The 23728-nt window shown below is 36.7% G+C and overlaps 1 protein-coding gene across 1 annotated transcript in view; it reads right to left on the reverse strand.

Moving 5' to 3' along the window:
• The window catches only part of gsg1l (gsg1-like), a 41644-nt gene extending 22926 nt beyond the window's left edge, over positions 1–18718 (reverse strand). Inside the window, exons 1-2 of the mRNA XM_059347962.1 lie at positions 18123–18718; positions 2648–2695 (exon numbers count right to left, since the gene is read on the reverse strand). Coding sequence (XP_059203945.1) covers positions 2648–2695; positions 18123–18459 — 385 coding nt within the window. The 5' untranslated portion in view covers positions 18460–18718. The remainder of the gene's footprint in view (positions 1–2647; positions 2696–18122) is intronic.
• Between the last annotated feature and the right edge of the window lie 5010 nt (positions 18719–23728).

Here is a 23728-nt window from a genome sequence, read left to right on the forward strand (position 1 = left end):
TGCATGTTAAAGTAATACGTTCTGATGTTCCACCTGCGGGACATTTTGCTCATCGGCCAGCCGGCGGACTCACAGGGCTGTAGCAGGCTTCATTTTCACATCATATGTATCTTATGAAACTAGAAGATCTAAGGAATCCATTGGTGAAAAGCATGCTATCTCAATGAAAATGGGCTATATGGGTTCCCACAAGTCTCCTCTTTACAGACATGTCTATAAACTGTTAACATGCATATTAAGGCAAAAACCACATGTTTTTTCTTATGCATCAACATTTTCTTTTTTCCCCCACTGTATTTGAATATTTGTGCATACTGGGCTCCCTAAACAGGCTTTAAATTACATGAATTGGCTAGCACTGTAAAGCTGAGATCCTTGTGGTTTCAGTGAGCCTTCTTTAATTCATGTCAGATGATGTCAGTTCCCATAAGAGTGAATTTCCATGAGGGAATTTCTTGGGAAAAAAGACACAAAACGACCAAAAAAGATGTAAAAATTACCCAAAATTTAACAACAAAAACCACAATTACAGTAGTATTCAAAAGAAATAGCAGTCCAATGTGACTAACCAGATTAATCCAGGTTTTTAGTATATTTTTTATTGCTACATGGCAAACAAGGTACCAGTAGGTGCAGTAGATTCTCAGAAAACCAACAAGACCCAGCATTCACGATATGCACACTCTTAAGGCTGTGCAATTGGGTAATTAGTTGAAAGGGGTGTGTTCAAAAAAAGTAGCAGTGTCCGCCGTTGACTTTATAAACTCAAAACTATTTTGTACAAACTTTTTTGTTTCTAGGATTTAGCAATCCTGTGCATCACTAAACTAATATTTAGTTGTATGACCACAGTTTTTTATAACTGCTTCACATCTGTGTGGCATGGAGTCAACCAACCTGTGGCACCTTTCAGCTGTTATTACACTCCAAGATTCTTTAACAACGTTCCACAATTCATTTACATTTCTTGGTTTTGCTTCAGAAACAGCATTTTTGATGTCACCCCACAAGTTCTCAATTGGATTAAGGTCCGGGGATTGGGCTGGCCACTCCATAAAATCAATGTCGTTGGTTTGGAACCAAGATTTTGCTGGTATACTAGTGTGTTTGGGGTCATTGTCTTGTTGAAACACCCATTTCAAGGGCATGTCCTCTTCGGCATAAGGCAACATGACCTCTTCAAGTATTTTGACATATGCAAACTGATCCATGATCCCTGGTATGTGATAAATAGGCCCAACACCATAGTAGGAGAAACATGCCCATATCATGATGCTTCACTGTCTCCACTGTGTACTGTGGCTTGAATTCAGAGTTTTGGGCTCGTCTCACAAACTGTCTGCGGCCCTTGGACCCAAAAAGAACAATTTTACTCTCATCAGTCCACAAAATGTTCCTCCATTTCTCTTTAGGCCAGTTGATATGTTCTTCTGCACATATCTTTTTTTTAACAGAGGGACTTTGCAAGGGATTCTTGTAAATAGATTAACTTCACACAGACGTCTTCTAACTGTCACAGCACTTACAGGTAACTCCAGACCGTCTTTGATCATCCTGGAGCTGATCATTGGCTGAGCCTTTGCCATTCTGCTTATTCTTCCATCCATTTTGATGGTTGTCTTCCGTTTTCTGCCATGTGTCTCTGGTTTTGCTCTCCATTTTAAAGCATTGGAGATCATTTTAGCTGAACAGCCTATAATTGTTTGCACCTCTTTATAAGTTTTCCCTTCTCCAATCAACTTTTTAATCAAAGTACGCTGTTCTTCTGAACAATGTCTTGAACGACCCATTTTCCTCAGGCTTTCAAAGAGAAATGTTCAACAAGTAGAAAATAGAAAATTACTAAATTACTAAAGCTGCATGTTTTTGCAGCTATATCTAGTCCACAGCTTTCCCTTGTGTTGTCTTAACTGTCTCTATATACCACTTGTTCGTCCTACGGGTAAAATATTATCCGCCTTCACTAAACCCCTTAAATTAATTAGCTTGATTGAATTTTAAAAACACAGTCTGATCGGCAACTTCATTGATACTTTTGTGTCGATATTTCAGGTCCAGATGACATTTTTCTATGATCTCTTTTAACAGATATCTGTTTGTGATTGCACCTACAGGCAACCAAAGTCCACTCAAACCATATTGGCCAATATTATTGAGGCTGCAAACAGAAAGCAGAGCACTAAATTGCACTTATCTGTCCCTGAAATTCTCTCACTTTAAACTTTCATTTTCACTCAGATGTTCTGACGTCAATATGTCTTTGGTTTCTTTATTTAAGGACACGTCACAACAATTTCCTTTCAGCTAGACATCCTTGCAGCCCGACAGATAAAATTACTTTTACAGATTTATCAGAAATTTTGTGTCTATATTTTAATGTTTCCGAACTGTTAGAGGATACATTTCTGAGCAGCAGGTTGTGGTTGAGAAGCCAGTAGATAATACTTAGAAATCACATTTTCTTCTCTGCTGATAAATGTGTCAACCACAGACCAGACTGAGCTTCTGAGGACAAACACAGAAGAGGAAAAGAGATGTGTGAGTGTGCATATGTGTTTTTGTTTTTCCCCTGGTTTTCTCTGGTCTTAACGAACAGGTGGGGAGCGGCAGGGAGTGGTGGCGAGGCCTAATGACGGTCATTACTCACCTCTCTCCGACGCCGGGGCTAGATCAATGAAGCTCCGACACTTCTCACCTGAGAGAGGGAGAGAGAGGGAGGAGAGAGGAGAAGAGGTGAACAAGCCGGGAATGAAGCAGAGAGGAGAGGTGAGGAGAGGAGGAGGTGATTAATGAGGACGAGGAAATGCAGAAGGTGGAGAGAGAAAGGATAAAATGAGCGTCAGAGTGATAATCTGAGCTAATAAAGCGTCAGAAGTGTTATTCCAGCACCAACACTTTATTCTGTAGCAGATAATCTTATGCTGACAGGAACAAGTTTCACCTTTTACTGACTTAATGTGACGAAATCGTCTTCAACCATGAAGCCAGAAAGACAACAGAATTATTATATTTTGGTGTGAAAGGTATGTTTTCTTTAAAATATCGCCAAAAATACTTGGTTTATCGTAGAGGAAAAACTGTAAAAACAGACATTATCGTCAGAGTTCGAACTTTCCGACAGTCCTTGAACAGATCAAAAGTTACAACAGGTTCCGTTAGAAAAAGTAGATAAAACAAACCTAAAATCTATTATCATTATAAGCTAAATTGAACACAAAAAAATAGTTTTGTTTTTTTTCTAGAAAGATTAAATAAGAAAACATGTCGTAGAGGAAAAAACAAAACATAACAAAGAAATAATTTGATTAATCTGTATTTAACCCTCAGGATTGTTTTCTTTAAAAATCACCAAAAATATAGTGTATTGTCCATAGGAACTGTCAAAAGGAAATGTAAAAACAGACGTTATCGTCAGAGTTCGAACTTTCCGACGGTCCTTGAACAGATCATGAGTTATGAAAGTTTCTGTTATAAAAAGTGACCAAAAGTTTTGTTAAATGTTGATATTTGTGTCAGAATCTCTTTATTCTCCATGTGTCATTTAAAATAAAGCGTTTGCACTAACCAGATCCTGTTAAAAACATTGAATTCTGCTCCTCAGAGACACTGTGAAGACATGATTGATTCTGCTGAGACCAACGGTCACGTGACAAATATTCACTGAAAATCTGTTTACACAGAGCAGAGAGGAGTGGACAGGAGAGGCTGTTCACACAGAGCAGAGAGGAGAGGACAATATGTATATATATGTAAATTAAATTCTATTCCAATTTAAAAAATAATAATTTATCAGAGAAATCTGCTTGTGTTTTTTCTGATTTCTGTCATTCTAACTGTTCTGCAAAAAGACATGTTTGTGTTGTTCCCACTTCTAGCCATGATTGTGCTGATTCCATAGAGCTGCAGGACTAGATTTTATATACATTTTATATATTGCAGTGAAACACAAGGAGACAGGAAACTATAAAAAGAGTAAAAGACACCCTGAAGCTTCTTGTTGAGAGTTAAACTATATTTATTATCCACACCTGTAGCTCCATATTTGTACTGAACAGTGAGTTTATGATATTTTTAGAACAATATTAATGTCAGAGTGTTTTGCACGATGCAGTCTCATCCAGGCTTTCATTGGAGTTGTTATTTTGCGGCTCACTCGGGTTGCAGAGTTGATCAGAGCTCAGAGGAACTCTGCAGGTCACAGATCAGCAGCTGCAACACGAGCCATAACTCAGCCTCTGCAGGGTCACCAGCAGCAGGCAGACCCATCCATAACCAGCCTGAGCACCAGAACACCAGCAGACACACAAACGCACACACACACACACACACACACACACACACATACACACACACACACACACACACACACACACACACACACACACACACACACACACACACACAGTCACTGCACACACACATACACACACACACACACACACACACAGTCACTGCACACACACATACACACACACACCCACTGCACACACACACACACACACACACACACACATCCACTGCACACACACATACACACACACACACACAAACATCCACTGCACACACACACACCCACTGCACACACACACACACTCACATCCACTGCACACACACAAAAAAAAATTTGACTTGCAATCCAAAGTTAAAGTTTCACTAACCCACTGTATAAAATTCCATTAAATAAATGTGAAAAAATAAATAATCACATGAATAAATTAATATGAAAAAAGTATGCCCTGAAGTAAATAAATCTAAAAAAAATATATAAATATGAATATATACATTTTCAACATATTCCAGTGAATTAAAAAAAAAAAAAGGCTTTTATTTAAACATTTTACTACTTTAATTTATTTCAGGGGAATTTGATTTTTTTTAAAAACCAAACATTTATCAATTTTGGGGGATTTTTATTTAAATAACTCCACTTTAATTTATTTAAGAGGACTTTTAAAAAACATAGTTTTATTTTAGGGGACTTTAATTTCTTTCATAATGCGTAAATTAATATAATAAAATAAAATATATTTTTTTAAATCAACATTTATTTAAGAATTTAATTAAAAAAACATTTATTTATTTTGGAGAAGTTTTATGTCAAAATGCTTCATTTTTATTTGGGGAACTTTAAAAAAAAATTTCATTCTAATTTAAAAAACAACAACATTGTTTCATTTTGATGGACTTTTCTGCCATATTTACTCATTATAGGGGACTCTGTCTGGATTTTTTTTCTCAACATTTATTTGTTTCATAATGCCACATTTGTGTTCAAGGTTTATTTTTTATTTATTTTTAATTTGATTAATCTCACAGATTCAGACCAAACATGCTGCTGTTTCTCCACCTTACTCCCTGATGCCGAAACTATATTTATTTCATAGATATAATTATTTATTTATGTTTTTTTGTTTATTTGTTTTCTATGATTGATTTTGGTCGGTGGTGGTGTGTTGTTCGTACCGTCGGGACGCCTAAAGGTGAAGAGTCTGAATCCCCATAAAAGCGAATCCTTCTTCTACACTTCTTCTTCCCCAAACTTTTCCTAAAATAAAATGATAATAACCTACCGCAGGTAAAATCTGCTCCACGACGTTACAAATGCAGCCGGCTATTTGACAAATACTGCGCAGGAACTCATCTGAAACATTATAATTCATCTTTTCCAAGGTTAAAACTTGAGGGGTGAGAGAGAGAGAGAGAGAGAGAGAGAGAGAGAGAGAGAGAGACTCAGCCAAAAGGTGAGCGGCTCAGCGTCTGATTAGGACATGAATCTAAAATGTAATTAAAGAGTGAGCGGGCTTGTCTGTGACCCGACGACAGCGCTAACTAACAGCACAATCAGTATTCCTGCGCCCTCCCCGCAGCTCGCGGGAGACAACGGCTTCCTAATACGTCAATTAAACACAGAAATCCCAGTTATGGCGCTCCCAGTCCATCAGCATGTAATGGAATAGATTCATTTTAAAGAGGCTTCGGGTGCTTTTTACTTTCCTTCTCTCTTGTGTTTTTCTCTTGTCTCGCTGCTTCATTACCGGCTCTCCCTGCAGCTCCGCACTGTTTAATCAGTGATCCGCTGTCGTTCGGGGCTAATTGCAGCTGTAATGAGTATGAATGGTTCTAACGTAGCATCACTTCTCTGGTGGTGACTCCGTCTCATTATCCAGCTCTTTAATGTCCGTGATCCACCTTAATTTATTCCTTCAGTCACATGCAAACTGTGGTTAAAAGCAACTTTAACTGTGTTGAACCAGAGCAGAAGTGAAACCTGCATTCTATCTGATGACCAGCAGGGGGCGACTCCACTTTTATTTCACTTGGTTTTACTGAAATTACAAGAGCTCTTAAATGTTTCTTTTCTTTAATTTTTATTAAATTTTTATATTTTTTATTGTTTTTTTCTTATGTTTTGTTGTGTTTATGACATTTTATTTATTCATTTATTTTTAAATTAATGTATAATCTATTTTTTATTTTTTACTTGGTTTTTACTATCAGAACAATTCTTAAAGTTCTTAAATGTTTCTTTTCTTTAATGTTTTTATTACTTAATATATAAATATTATATATATAATATACATATTTTTCTACATATCTTTGGTCTCTATTTTTTAAAATGTCTTATTTTCTTTTATAAAGTTTTTTATAGTTGTAATTTACTATGCTTACTCTTAAGTGTTCCTTTCTTTATTTTTATTACACTTCAATTTTTATAGATTTGTTTCTTTTCTTATTGTATTTTTTTATTTTTTATTTTTTAAATTAATTTAAAAACATAATTACAATTCCTAAAACTATTTTTTTTTCTTTACTTTTTTAATTACATTTATAAAAAATCATTTTTATTGATTTGTGGGCATTGGTCTTTTTAAAAAATGTTTTTATACTGTTTATTGCATTTTATTTGTTTATTTATTTTTGAATTAATTTACAATCTAGTTTTAATTTCGCTTGGTTTTACGCTTTGGTATTACAATTCTTAAAGCTCTTTAATGTTTATTTAAAATAAATGTTTTTATTAATTGTTTATAATTTTTATTGATTTATCTTTCAATTTCAAATTAGCTTTTTTTATGTTTTATCTAGTGGTTATTGTATTTTATTTGTTATTAAATTAATTTATAATCTACTTTTTACTATAATTACAATTTTTAAAGCTCTTAAATGTTTCTTTCTTTTATTTTTTATTACTTTTATTTTTTAATATTTTTAAATAAGTTTGTGCATTGGTCTCTAGTCTTTTTTTTTTATCATGTTTTTATGGCTAACAATCTGTCAGTCATCTTTTTTTTTTTTTTTTTTTTTTTAAAGATTATTTTTTTGCCATTTTACATGCTTTATTGAAAGCGAGAGACAGATAGAAAGGGGGTGACATGCGGCAAAGGGAGCTCAGGCCGGATTCGAACCCGGCTCCACCGCAGCGAGGACTGTAGCCTCTATACATGGGGCACCTGTGTAACCCACTACGCTACGGACCACCCCTGTCAGTCATCTTTGAACTGAAGTAATGTGTAAACGGTGCGATACAGAAAAAGTTTGATTGATTTCAGGGTTTTCTTAGGCTGATAATCTGTTTCAGGAGGCTCCATAAAGAACCCACAATTACTGCAGACACATGTCATATAAATGTTACATTTATATGGAACTGTCTGCTGAATGGTGAATATATTCAGCATAGAGAATGAGTGAGAAATCTCAGTTTGGTGTCAAAGTGAACTTTGTGCAGACCAAAGCCGTCAGACTCATTACTGCTGAGAAAACGAGTATCGAGCTGAGCTGCTTACGAGCGTCTTCGCCCGTCGTGCCAGATTGTCGTGATGTAATGAAGTCAGTAAGCCTTGCTGAAGTGAAGTGACCACACTGCGTGACTGCGGCTTTTAATTTAACCTTTAGGAGCCGAGGTGGTCCGGTCTTTGTCCCTCAGATCAGATGTGAGTTAAAACATAAACTCCTGCAGATGATCTATGTGTGATGACAGTAAAAAGACTCAAACATTTAGCAGAAACAGAGAAAATCAAGTTATTTAATCCCTTTTAAATGCATTGCATGTGAAGCTCTTTTCACAGCAGACATGGATGAGCCTGACCAGGCTTCAATAACACTCAGGACTTATTTCAGTGTCTACATCTCATCTGAGTGTTTTTGTGCCTGAGGACGAATATTGTTTTGTGTCACTTCCTCAAAACTTCAACTAAAGTTTCCTCCAACTCCCCCGTCTTCTCTCAGCAGAGTCACTGCAAGTCTTATTTAGGCCATATTTCATTATTTTGTCTGTTTTTTAATCCCTTCAATTTTTGTCCTCTTTTATAGAGAACTGGAGGTTATGATGCAGTGGGATTTTAGTTTGAGACAGCAGGTCAACAGTAGATGTCACATAGATGTGGTTCATTATCTGAAAGCTGGAAACCTCAAGATTCATTTGAGGGTTTTAACATTATGACATGAGTATATGAAGTCCATTCTCATGGTCAGTTATGTCTAATAAGTTGTTGCAGCAATTATTGGGGTGGATACGATTTGTTACACATATTTGGTGCGAAATTTAAGCATTTTTGGATGCTTAAAAATGAATAAAAATGGTCAAAATACCTTTAGAATCCCACATTCAAACACCAAGACCTTAAGGAACATCGAAGAAAAATCCATGCTGTGATTCGGTTTTAAAGACTTTTCAAATTCTGAAGATTTCTAAATTTTAAGTGATTGTATGGTGAGCACTTGTGTTGTCTGCTGAGAAACCAATATATAGTCAATATATAGTACTGTACTGTCAACATAGTGTGTCAGCCATCCATCCTCTGAATGCTCTAGGTCTCTAGTTTGTGGTTGTAAAGTTTCATGAGGCTGTGATTATCCTAGAGGTCACAGCAGCTCATTTATACACTGAGCTCAAGTTTCACTCACTAACATCATCACACATGAAGAACATTGGGCTCATTGAATCCACAAGAGTCTCAGCTTTCCAGCCAGACCCGATTTATGCAGCTCACAGACTGTTTAGGGACCCCAGTATGCACAAATATTCACATGCAATAGGTGAAAATAACATGTTTTACTACTGGAGGAAAACTGCATGTTATCAGCATAACAGCAGGCATGTCTGTAAAGAGGAGACTCGTAACTTTGGAGCATTATTTCGAGCCCTTCCCAACAAGATATCATGACATGTTTGGTACCAGTGGGAAGAAGAAGAAGAAGAAGAAGAAGAAGACAAAAAGGCACAAGAGTCTCAGCTTTCCAGTGATACCCGATTTATGCAGCTCACAGCTGCACAAAGATTCACATACAATTGCCAAAATAACACATTTGTGCATTAAAAACATTTGTGAAAAAAACTGCATTTTTCTGCCCCAAACTGGATGTTGTCAGCATAAAGTAGGCATGTCTGTAAAGCGGAGACTTGTGGGGACACAGAACCCGTTTTCATACAGATATTTTGAAGTCAGAGGTCAAGGGGACAACTTTGTAAATGGGCATGTCACATATTTTTGTTTTGTTTAGGGACATAATTTACTGCCTGAGAAAAATGATGTGGTTTTTGCCAGCTGAGACTCGTGACTTTGGAGTATTATTTCTTTTCCAACAAGATATCATGTTAGGTAACAATGGAAAGAAGAAGAAAACAACTGACAAGGAACAAGAGTGTCAGCTTTCCAGTCCTACATGATTTATGCATTTCACAGACTGTTTAGGGACCCCAGAATGCACAAAGATTCACATGCAATAGAGATAATAAAAAAATAAAAAAGTAAATTTTTACATGAAAAAAGCTGCATGTTTTCTGTCCAAAACTGCTCGTTATCAGCATAAAGTGGGCATGTCTGTAAAGAGGAGACTTGTAGGTAGCCATAGAGCCCAATTGTATTCAGATATTTTGAGGTCAGAGGTCAAGGGACCAATTTTGAAAACATGCATGTAATTTTTTTCCCCTCACTAAAATTCAGCCTAACTTTGGAGCATTATTTAGCCCATTTCTAAACAAGATATCCTGATGACAGCAATGGATTCCTTAGATCCTGTAGTTTTATAATAATATTACTTATTAATTGATATAATAGCCTTAAAACTGAGCCCCTACAGCCTTTGAAAGACAAAAGTATGCAAAATGTTCTGACTAAGGGGTTTAAAGTGTAACACTGCTGACTTTAACACATTAACATAAACACGTCCTGAGATTTGGTACTACAGTTCCCATGGTGCTTTGGGGTGAACATAAACAGGAAAAGTTGCCACCAGCTCGTTCTGTCGTCTCAGTTTAAGAAGTTAAACGGTTTGTTGAAACTTGCGTGTTTTGCTTTTCCGGCAGAAAGCCGCTGCTGCTGTCAGCTCATCACTTTTATTGAGCAAACTTTAGAGATTAAATGGAGCCAACAGCTGTTTGCTTATATCATCAAGAGCTGTTTCAGGTCCCTCTCACACCACACTGCAGCTTTTATTACAAAGTACTTTAAAGAAAGACAGCTGGTGAAGTAAACAACATGTAGAATCGTTTTCTACAATAGTGCAGAACTCTCCTTTAAAACTGATACATAATTGCTGGAATTAAATTATTAATACATGTAAAACTTTAAAAAGGTTATTAAATAGTGGCTTCGTCCCTCCTGATAAGAGACACATGCGGGAACACGGTGGGAGAGTCAAGTTTAAAGATGAGAGAACATCACAAACAAAACAGCAGCCCGGCCTTATCAATCTGCCCAAAAATAATGTTACTTTACACCTTCAAATTACGTGCAATGCAGACGCCAAAAAACTATTTTGTTTGCATATGATACACAGTTGAAGAGGAGAGATTTTTGGTTCTTTTATGTCTTTTTTGGGTATTTTTGTGTCTTTTTGTTCATTTCTAGGTGTCATTTGATGTATTTTTTTGGTAATTTAAGATTTTTTTTAATCATTTTGTGTCCTTTTGTTCTCTTTTAGGTATTTTCTAAGTCATTTGATGTCTTTCTGATAATTTTGAGTCTTTTTGAGTAATTTTGTGTTTTTGTGGTAATTGTGTGTCTTTTTGTTCATTTCTAGGTATTTTCTTGTCATTTGATGTCTTTTTTTGGTAATTTTAGTTTGGGTTTTTTTGAGTAATTTTGTCTTTTTTCATAATAGTCTCCTGCATGTGTAGAAAGAAGAACTCAGTGACAAAGTGTCGACTTTTCCCCTCACAGATTCTGTCCAACAGACGAAGGATGTGTTTACATGAAGCTCAGTGTGGAAGAAACCAAACCAGATTAAAAACTTGACCGCTGAGTCCAACACACTTTGTGTAAGTGACCTTAGATTGTCAGCTTTGGAACTTTAGAACCACATATTCATTTTGGTATAGGTGAAGTTCCTTTACTTTTCCAATATGTTTGAAACTTATTACAAAACTTTTCTTTTTGCATCATGGATAGAGAATGTGCAATTTATATTAACTATTTTCCTCCACTTTTGCAGGTTGCTCGTGGTTCAGCTCGTCGCTCTCTCTCTGTTCTGGTGCGTTTGATCATCCATCACATCTCATTGATGCGTCACCTCTGACCTGCTGCCGCCATGTTCACTCTGTTTCACTCCTCCGAGGATTATTTATGACATTTCAGGTGCGCTTACTGTCAGTTTGACCTCCACAGGAAGAGATGAAGATGGTTTATTTACAGCCTGTTTGACCGTCTGACTCCTCTGAACTGTCACATCTCTCACTGTCACTCTGAGTGAGACAATTTCACTGCTGATCGGAAACTAAGAAACAAGTTTAGGATAATTACAGTACGGACTTATTGCATGATATCTGGACATGAGCAGGATAATTGATATTGATATCTTCAGTTTTCCTAATAATGTCAGCAATACTTTATCCAGCATGATGTTTGAAAAACAGGTTTTACAGGATATTCTAAGACCTGGAAACATGTTTTCATAGAAATAAAACATCATTTCTGCTCTCTGCTTTTATTTTTTGAGGACATTTTAATATTTGATGGGCATATATTAGTCTTGATATGACAATAATATCGCAATAACTTTTGGAACAAATGATCGTCTAACAGAATTAGTTATGGTGACAGGTCTGAGTGTTAAAATGTACAGCTTTTTTTTTTTTTAATTAAAGCAATTTAGAGAGAATTTCTCTTTAAGCCTTTATCTTCACATTTAAATTAATATAAATGTAACTGTAAATTATATAATATACATTTTTTATTATAAGAAAAATAATCTTTTAGACAAACATTTAATCAAAAACTGTACACTGACTGAAATATTTGATGTTTTTCACATTCATTTATCTTCACATTTAAATTAACATTATGTAATTTTCAAAAAAATAACCTTTACAGGAGTCATTTACACCAACAGCAAACAATGTGAATTATAATAATTTTGTTTATTTTATCAGCTGTTAATATTATTTATTATTCTTTTATTCGAGAAAAAGTTGTGACGCTGTGTAAGAAAAATAATCCTTTTAGACAAGATTCTTCATCTTTGTAGAGTTTTCAACTGAATATTTATGTTAAAATAATGTTAGTGATAATAATGATAATAATATTTTAAATGTGTGTATATATATACATATATATATATATATATATATATATATATATATACATATAGTTCTTTATTTATCTATTTATTATAATAATGAATATTCTTAAGCATTAAAAATAATCATACTATAATATGATTATATTGGTAACAGATCTACTTCTTGCTTGTGTATTTTTTATTTCTGTCTCTGTGACTTGTCGTGCTGTTCTTGATGAACTCTGTTGTTATTTCTGATGTTTATGAACCGCTGAGGCTGAACGTGTTTGTGAGTTAATGAATATTAATCAGCGCTGGCTGCAGGCTCAGCGTGTCTATCATCTCCTCAGGATGTGCTGCCTGTCAGCCTCACAGGGAACGTTACAGCCGGCTGTAAACGACTCCTCTGTAGAGACAACCAGGAGATAAGGAAATAACGAGGAGGACGAATGACGTTATAAAATGTTATTTAACACTTTAATGCTGCTCTGTGATGTGAAAACAATTTTTATCCTGCAGAGACAGAAAAACAAAACAGTCATAAACGTAACTGACAGGTGCTTCATGTTTATTAGTTAATGTTTCTCAGGTTAAACCACAGACTGTATCTATTATGTATGTTTCCTTTGAAAGATCCCCAAAAATAAACTGTTTAACATAGAAAGAAACTGTAAAAACAGGCTGAAATCTTTCTGATGGTCCTTGAACGGATCATCAATTACGAAAGTTTCCGTTATAAAGAGTGACCAAAACTTATGTTAAAATGTTGATATTTGTTTCAGAATCTCTTTATTCTACATGTGTCATTTAAAATAAAGTGTTTGCACTAACCAGATCCTGTTAAAAACATTAAATTCTGCTCCTCAGAGACACTGTGAAGACATGATTGATTCTGCTGAGACCAACAGTCATGTGACAAATATTCACTGAAAATCTCTACACAGAGCTGAGAGGAGAGGACAGGAGAGGCTGTTTACACAGAGCAGAGAGGAGAGGACAGGAGAGGCTGTTTACACAGAGTAGAGAGGAGAGGACAGGAGAGGACAGGAGAGGCTGTTTACACAGAGCAGAGAGGAGAGGACAGGAGAAGCTGGAAACATGACAATACTAATGTACAATATGTGGATAAAAACTTATTTTATGCCTTTTTAGTAATTTACATATATTTTAGTAATTATATGTGTTTTTTAAGACATTTTATGCCTTTTTTGCTCATTTGTGTCTTTTTTTAGATGATTGGATGTCTTTTTTGTCAGTTTGTCTTTTTTTATGGTAATTTTACGGGTTTTTTTATGGTTTTCTTTCCAGTAATTTTGTGTTTGTTTTTTCCCCTGAACATTCTTGACACTTGTGGAGACTTGGAAAAGTGTTTATATATAAATTCCATTCTATTCCAACTCCAAAGAAATTATTTATCAGAGAAATTTAACTTGTGTTTTTTTCTGATTTCTAACTGTGTTATTCTGCACAGAGACGTGTTTGAGTTGTTCCCACTTCTAGCCATGATTGTGCTGATTCCATAGAGCTGCGGGACTTATAGATTTTATAGAGATTTTATATATTACAGCAAAATACCAGGACACAGAGAGGAAAATATATAAAATAATGATGTTTTATAGTGTGACAAGATGTGGTTAAAACATGGAATTTGTTTAGAGTCAGAGAAAGATCACTTCTTCTGACTTTTGTGAGATTTGAACAGCAGCAAAACAAACTGATCCTGTCTCTGTAATAAACAGTCACAAGCTGGGGAAACTATATATAAACTATGTAAACTTGCTTCAGTCTAGACTCCCTCTGTCATATATTTTGAATTTTGTTCCAGAATGAAGTAAACAGCTGAATAAAACATTGAGTGAACCAGGAAATCCCCAGTTCTCTCCTGCTGGGCGCCATGCAGCGTTTCTCTTCCTCTCAGAGAGAAACATGAGCGTTAAGACTCAGAACTCCAGAACCATGAAAACTCTGATAGACCTGCAGCATTCAGAGGTAATGCAGCTGTTCTCAGTTATTCTGGCTGATTAAAGCTGATCTCAGAGCTGGGATGATGCTTCGCTCTATTTGGCTGTAAAGGAGGAAATGTGGTGCAGGTGGAGTACGAAGCAGCAGGTAGAGAGTGTGAAGTGAAATCCTTATCAGGAATGTTTGACCTATTTTTTTTTACTCATCATAGAGTTAGAACTTCTGATAACCGTTCCAGTTCTGTATTCACATATTTTAAACAGCAACCATTATTTTGCAGGATTAAATTGTGTTGTGTTGGTAATCAATCATACAAACTTCTTCTTGAGAGTCTCTGTACACTGCAAAAACCAACTGACAAAAAAAGAAGAAATAAATAACTACAATTAAGCAAACACATGCTTGAAACAAGTAAGATTATGTGCCAGTGCAGTAAGTAAACGTTTCTTTGTAAGAATTCTTTAAATAAATAATAAAAATATCTGGGCACTGGAAAAACCAATGATATCTTGAAATAAATCCAAATATACTTATTTTGAGCAATTGTGGCTTGTATAGCCCAACTGTAACATTAAAATAAGTCAGCAATACTTGAAACGAGCACATTTTGGTAGGTAGAAAATGCTTTTGAAATAGCATTCAAACTACATGCAACTAAAACTCTTGATTGGAGCCAATATTTTAGGTAACAGCTCACCATATTCAACAGCTGAATAGCTTTAAAAGCATGAAAAAGCTCACAATTTCAATCCTAAAAAGAAGTCTTTAAACAATAAGATAATTACATAAGCACATAATAATACTAATAATTAAATAAGCACATAAAGCTATGGTCAGTAGGTAAATTATACTCAAAATAATATAATTAAGATGCTATTGCTAGATATAAGAAGAAAATACTTGGTAAGCTTAATGTTTTTTGCAGTGTACGTCCTAAGAACAGGTCTAAGTCACTTGACAGGTGCCCTCTAGTGAGGCCAAAACATCTGCAGCGCCCCCTGGTGGCTGGCTGCAGTACAGATAATAAGCCCCACCCCCTCCATGTTAGTGGATGGGACATTAGCCAAGCAAAAAACTCAAAGAAGAGGTCAAACAAATGTTTCCCAAAGATGGTTTCTGACATTTTAGGTTGTTCTTATCACGATGATGTTTGTTCAAGTGTTCATTTTTCTGATTAGTTGTTAAAAAAAAAAAGTCTATAAAACAGGGTTCATGACTGACAGTTTTAACTGACTTTTATTCAAGCGTCTCACAGTTTGAGGCTCATCGTGTTCTGTTTTGGAGCCTCTAATATTCTAATTCTATACTATGTGATATAAAGACTTAACGATCTGATTGAGGCTTCGAGTTTGGCATATTGGTTTAGAGCTGTCACTAGAATTGGACTGAGTTGTATATGTTTTCTCTGAAAGATTGCCAAAAATGCACTGTTTATTGTAGAAAGAAACTGTAAAAAAAACAGGCATTATCGCCTGAATTTGAACTTCCCGACAGTCCTTGAACAGATCACATGTTACAAAGGTTTGATCTGGTCTCATTCACCCATAAAAGTAATGCACTATAATTCATACATAACTCGGGTAATCATGAGTCAGGAGGTGAAGCTTTTTACAGCCAATATTTAATGTTTACTTCTAGACAGCAACCTCTAGTGGCCGCAGTAATTGTGACAAAAGCAAAGGAGCAACTCAGGTATAAAGAGCAACAGAGTTTGCAAAATGAGGAATTTAAAATGTTTCTATTTAATGTTGTGAATCATATTTTGTAAGATATCGTACAAACTCTTGTAAAAGAATGCACTGAATAAAGAAACAACAAGAAATGAGAGGAGAAAAAGTGACAAAAGTCGCCAAGTGGACATCAGCGCTGAGCGATATGATGATGTACAGGTGTATCTCAATAAATTACAATATGATGGAAAAGTTTATTTATGTCAGTAATTGAATTCAAAAAGTGGAAATACCACATTATATAGATCCAAACATTTCATGTCTTCATTTATTTAATTTCTTCTAATTCATCAAAATTACATAAAAATGTCAAGACTTCACACCTGCACCAATTCTAGCCCAAACTGAGCTGGAAAAAATCAGTCTATCTTTTGGGAAAAACATGATATATAGAGTAAAGTTATTTCTGATGAAATATCACATTTTTTAGCATTTATTTTGTTGCTCACATGATCTGTTCTGGAGGGATGAAAATCAGATAATAAAGCCTGATTTTACAGTTTTATCTATGGTTTTTGTCAAGAAAACATACCTTTCAAACCCCACCAGCAGGGTAAAAAATAAGATTCAGGGCTTTTCTCAAAGGATTCAGGACCCCAGAAGCCCCCCTCAGCTCTGCCCCTGCTCTGCTCTGATGATCTCTCACTTCCTCTACAGTTTCCTCCAAAAACACAACAACCAGCACATCGCTAAAATATTTCTAAAAGCCAAGAAAAACACACAAAATCCCCTCATAGCCTGAGCTGCTTCTGCAGAGTTCGGTTCGTCCTCTGAGGAGCAGGAGGCGGTGAGATGTGCGCACACACACACACACACACACACACACACACACACACACTCCTCCACTCTTTATCTGTCTGTCTGCTAAGCTGTTTATTTATTCTCATACACGTGCCAAAACATGTCTTAACGCACACACACACACACACACACACACACACACGCTCCCTCTCTCTGTCTGTTTGTTTGTTGGTACACAAATGTTCATCTCCGACTTCTCAAATAAACAAAATATCAGATACACTTCGTTCTAAACCATCACAGTCTGACAGCACCAAACATGTACGAAACTGGATATTTGCATGTTGTTGTTGGTCCTGTTGTTGTTGACATAACTGAATAAATATTTATTATGCTTTAATAACACTTCTAGAAAAGTGAAGATCAGGGCTGCAACTTACAAATATTTCTAGTATGGATTCATCTGAGATTTAGGGAGCTGAAAATGTCCCAAAGTCAAAGGTGACATTTTGAAATATAGTTTGTTGTTTTAACAGTAAAAAACAAACAAAAGAATATTATTTTTTTTTAAATATATAAGACAGAAAAGCAGCAAATGCTGTTTTTTAGAAGCCAGCACAAGAACATTCTGACAGAAGATTATCCAAATATCTGCATATTAATTAATGTAAATCAACTAATCGATGAGAAGTGATCTACTCCACTTCAGTACCGTGAAGTACACACGGTGTTCAATGGACCTTAAACGCACCAGAACAACCTCCATAAACCTCCTGACCACAGATTGATTAAAAAAATAATAATAATAACATTTTTTAAAAATCAACATTTTGGTGTGAACAAAGTGAGGTCATATGGGTTTTACGCACAGAGGTTTATGCGTAAAGATGAAAATGCGCGCAAAAATGGACCATTTATTCGCCAAAGGAACCATACGTGATTTAAAACATAAAAACTAAAACTAAACTTGTGGAAAGAACACAACGAAACCAGCACCTGCTGACAGGCATCACGCTGAATAATTTAAAGTGATCACATCACGTTTCGAGCCCCAAGCAGAATTTTATTACTTCTAAGGTCAAAAGAGACTCGATCTTTCTTTGTTTTTGGAACAACTTGTGGGATTTTGACTCTAAAAAGACTAAACTGAAGCAATTTTTAAAGTAAGGACCGCTGGACTGACATGCCCACCTGCCTCGTGGATGTTCTCCTCGCAGGAGTACCAGATGCCGGTGTGGAAGCGGCGGAAGAGGAAGCGGTCGTCCCCGGTCTCCCAGCTGTAATGCACCTTGTTCTGGTCCGTCTCGTTCACGCCGTAGTCGATGCAGTTGTGGCGCCGCTGCTTGCTGCAGTTGGGCTTGGGCACGCGCTGAGTGCCCTCGCACCAGTACGTGGTGATGAAGGCGGTGGTGGAGAAGAACAGGGCCACCAGGTTCAGACCCACCGACAGCAGCGCGCGGCACTTCCGCGTCGTCTTCATGATCCCGGAGCGAACGGACGCGTCCCCGCAGGCGACGAGAAAGTTCATCCAAGAGGGAAAGCGGCGGGAGGCGGTCAGAGGAGCAGCAGGAGGAGCAGCAGGAGGAGAGGCATGGCGCGGCGGGGACGCACGGAGGAATTACGCGCGTCTCTGCCTCTTTTCTCCTCGTTGTGTCAGTTAAGAGTCAGTAGAGTCCTCGGAGCGCAGCGATGGAAGGTCCGGACTCTCCAGTGAATCATAAATCTTCCATCCACTTCATCAGCATCACGTCCAGCTGCTCCGAGCATCACCGACAGAGAGCAGGAGGCTCAGTGAGGAGCAGAGAGGAGGAGAGCCGAGTCTCTCTCTCTCTCTCTCTCTCTCGTGCGTCATCACCGTGACCGGACTGTTCTTTAAAAAAAGAAAAACTAGAAGACACACAGAGAGCTGCTACAAGTTATTATTTACTATATTCATTATTATTGTTTTAGTGTAAATAAAAAAAAACATTTTGAAAAAAACCCCCTGTCACCTTCAAAATCTGTATTTTCTGATAAAACTCCACTTTCTTATCATATATAACAAAAGAAAAGCACCAAATGGTTCCATTTGAGAAGCTGGAAGCAGTAAAATGTATTCATTTATTTAACTTGAATTATGATTAAAATGATGTTTTATCATTATTTTTGTTTTTATTGTTGACTAACCTAACTAATAATTTCTCTGATAAATATATATATTTCTGAATTGGCATAAAAATGAATTTAATGTAAACACTTTCCAAGTGTTATGAATGATGAAAAAAAAAACCTTTCCCCACATATTGTACAAGTATGAAGTATTGTCATGTTTCCAGCCTCTCCTGTCCTCTCCTCTGCTCTGTGTAAACAGCCTCTCCTCTCCTGTCCCCTCCATTGGTCTCAGCAGAATCAATCATGTCTTCACAGTGTCTCTGAGGAGCAGAATTTAATGTTTTTAACAGGATCTGGTTAGTGCAAATGCTTTATTTTAAATGACACATGTAGAATAAAGAGATTCTGACACAAATATCAACATTTTAATACCAGTTTTGGTCATTTTTTATAACGGAAACTTTGGTAACAGATGATCCATTCAAGAACTACACAAACTTCAAACTCTGACGATAATGCCTGTTTTTACAGTTTCTTACTACAATAAACTGTGTATTTTTTGTGATCTTTTAAAGTAAACATATATTTGGATTCAGATGGTTAATAAACAATAATTAAATTATGTGTTTTTGCTCAAATAAATCAATCAAATGACGACAAATCTCTGTCAGAACGAGGATGAAATGATTGTTTGTCATGAGGGAAACCCCTGACAGATATTTATCTGTTCTCATGGATCACACCTCCGTGCTGTTTGTTTTTCCAGGTGTTACGTGCAGGAAGAAACGTGCAGAAACGAGCCGACCCTCTTATCGATCCGCCTGCTGAGGACTCACATCTCCAGGCAGGAAAATCAGCAGCGACAAGTCAGAGCCGCCCACCGCACCGATCCATCACCTCTCATTTTATGGCTCCCACCTCCAGATCAATACAGTGTGTGTGTGTGTGTGTGTGTGTGTGTGTGTGTGTGTGTGTGTGTGTGTGTGTGGTGTATGGCAGCTCGGTCTGATTCAGAGTGACAAAGCACTTCAGGAGAGTCAATAAACGGAGCAGAAAATGGCGCGTTGATAAATGTGTGATAATGCTGTTGGATTTATCTGCAGCCGAAGTCTGAATGCTTCAGATATTAACGTTTATATATTCAGATGAAGGTCCACCTCAGCTCACAGTCACACAAACACTGTGACCTCAGGGAAATAAACTGAGAGCGTTTCATCCTCTGGATCAGAGCGTTTAGCAGCATTTCAGTCTTTGTAACAGGCAACGAAATGCTGTTTGGCATCGAACCAAAAGTGAAAAACGCAGCTCGTTATCATGCTCAATTATGTCTCATAAGTTGTTGCAGCAATGTTTGGGCTACTAGCGTTTGTTATCCAGATTTGGTGCTAAATTTGACCATTTCACCTCTAAAGTTGATTAAAATGTCTCCAGAATCCCACATTCAGACACCAAGACCTTGAAGAACATCAGATGAAATTCCATATTGTGATTAGGTTTCAAAAACTTCTGGAGATTTCTGCAAGAATTAAATTTTTCTGCGATTCTGTGGTGATCACTTGCAGTGTGGTGTACATCACCTGAAAGCTGAAGATTAATTTGAAGTTCAGTGTTTAAGAGTTTAGAACATTATGATATGAGTATATGAAGTCCATTCTCATGCTCAATTATTGTTGTTGCAGAAATTGTTGGGTTGGATTTTTTACCCAGATTTGGTGCTATATTTGACCATTTTAACCACTCTAAAGTGATTTTTTAAAAATGGTGGAAAATGCCTCCAGAGTCCCACATCAAGAACCATGACCTCGAGGAACACCAGAGAAAATCCATGCTGTGAATTGGCTTCAAAGACTTTTGATATTCTGGAGTTTTCTGGATTTTTCTGCGATTGTATGGTTCTCAGAGAGATTTAAAGTGTTGCCTGCTGAGAAACCACCTTATTGTTAACATACTGTGTGAAGCTATCCTCTGAATGCTCTAGGTCTCTAGTTTGTGGTTGTAAAGTTTCATGAGGCTATGATTATCCTAGAGGTCACAGCAGCTCATTTTATACACTGAGCTCAAGTTTCACTCACTAACATCATCACACATGAAGAACATTGGGCTCATTGAATCCACACGAGTCTCAGCTTTCCAGTCAAACCTGATTTATGCAGCTCACAGACTGTTGAGGGACCCCAGAATGCACAAATAGTCACACACAAGAGGACACAATAACACATTTACTGCAGGAGAAACACTGCATGTTATCAGCATAAAGTGGGCATGTCTTTAAAGAGGAGACTCATAACTTTGGATCATTATTTCAAGCACTTCCCGACAAAATATCATGACATGTTTGATAACAATGGAAAGAAGAAGAAGAAGAAGAAAACAATCAACAAAAAGACACAAGAGTCTCAGCTTTCCAGTCAGACCCAATTGATACAGCTCACAGACTGTTTAGGGACCCTAGGACGCACAAATATTCACATGCAACAGAACAAAATAACCCCTTTTTACTGCAGGAAAAAAACGTTTTGCATCAAACTGCATTTAACCAGTGTAAAGCAGCCATGTATGAAATAGATGCATATCATCGAAGAGACTTGTGGGGGTACAGAGAGATGTAAAAACCTGCTGCAGGAGTCGGCCTTCAAGTTCTTCCATGACGTTGAAGTCACACATACATCATCGTTTAATCACTCTGAATAATAGTAGTCTGTTTCTTCTAAACAATAAACCAGCTTTTGCACCTCAGTCATGAGTTAGTATCAGTCAACATGTTTGTGTGCTTCCAACAATTCAGTTTTTAATTTTTTGGATCCAGAAACAATCTGAAACTTTGAAACCTTTGTTTAGTGTCACAAAATCCCAAAAAGGGCCACTCCTAAACAGTGCAGACTTTGCTGCTTTTTCTGATTTATTTCTGCTCCATTAACACTATGCTAGTTCTGAGATAAAACACACCAAATAACATCAGTTAAAGGTTAAATATTTTCAGTTAGATTACACCAATCAAACAATCCACTTGAGCACAAATCAAATTTCTTTAACAAACAGAGAGAATAAAATGTAAAAATAGTTTCTTCTTTGGTGTCAGAATATAATTGTTGGCTTTAAAGCTCCTAAAATAGAGCTGTGAATCACTTTGTCTGTGTGACCATTAAATCCTCTTTCTGGCTTGAAAACACACAAAAAGACACACACACACACACACACACACACCTCCACACACTCACACACACACACACACACACACACACACACACACACACACGTGTTGTTGGATAGATGCCCCTGACAAGATTTCCCACTGGATATATGGGACCATCTGCGGGTTTGCCCCAGCTTTGTTTGCCGTCTGAATTCAATCCCGGCAGCAGCCAGTAGATCACGACGCCGGCGTGAACACGATACACTCCGGGCCCGCCAACACACCTCTGACACACACACAGCTCAGGTATCTAACAGAGAGGGCTCGGGAACTTCCTGCTCCTTTTTTTTTTACTCTGCAGGATTTGTTTTGTACAGAATCTTCTGCTGAGGGCAGATTTACTCCGTCCAGGTCTGTTTGTTTCCGTTGCAGGCTGAAGAAGTTGTCAGGCTGAGTTATGTTTGTTACAGCTGTTTCCTATGCACACTGACTTATAGTTCACAGAGATTTAAAGGAGAACACAACAAAAAATCCATCTTTTATGTGTAAAAGCACTCACCCACTTCTGACATCAAAGCTACAAACTTTTTACCTTATCTGTAAATTGCAATTAAAGTTTGGTTTAAAGGAAGCCTTTAATCTGCCTTTTTTTCTCCTTTTTATTGGATGTTTGTTCAACACTTCCGGCTTTATTTCTGCTGTAATTTGTTGATGGTATTTATAGAGTAACATAACTTTTTGTCTCTTCATTTTTAGCACTTTAGATGTCTCCAAATGCACGAATAATACATTTTTTCTTATATTTTGTCACATTTTCATTACTGTACTTTTGGAGCAACCTGGCACAAGAATTTCCTTTAGGATTATTAAAGTTCTGTCTTATCTTATAAAATGTTTTAGTTTTTTTTAATAGTTTAACGAAGGATTGTAGTAAGTTAACATATTAACTTTGTCTCCATGTTTGTGGCATTTTAAATTTCTACAAATGCATAATTAAACATTTTGTAAATAGGTTAAGGAAAGATTGTAGTTATGGTTCCATTGATTTCATTAACATAAAAAACACTAAAAAACATGACGAAAAGAGACAAAAACTCCCTAATACAAAGTTACAAAATGTATAATAATTTCCACAAGAAATAAAAAAGTTGAATAATATTATGAAATCGAGACAAATTTGTGCAGGTTGAAATGAGGTTTCTGCTGAACTCGATTTGGCGGCTATTTCTGCATACGTTTTTTTTTTTAAGCAGCAACATTATGTTTCCCATAGTCCTGTGTGTGTGTGTGTGTGTGTGTGTGTGTGTGTGTGTGTGGTCCTCACTGTGCTGGCTGTTATAGGACTCCACTGATCCTATTAGGACTCACTTGATACACACACACTCATTAGAGGGGAAAATGACTCACTTCACACACACACACACACACACACACACACACACAGAAAACGATCTCTCAGCCAAATGAAAGTTGACATTTTTATCACACACAGTCACAGTGAGGTAAAGATGCCTGAACACGTGCAGAATGTTTCATTTTTTGTTTTTAATAGGATGGGTGGGATGAAAGTGGG

This window comes from Centropristis striata, chromosome 13, assembly GCF_030273125.1.
Source record: "Centropristis striata isolate RG_2023a ecotype Rhode Island chromosome 13, C.striata_1.0, whole genome shotgun sequence".
Taxonomy (NCBI): Eukaryota; Metazoa; Chordata; class Actinopteri; order Perciformes; family Serranidae; genus Centropristis; species Centropristis striata.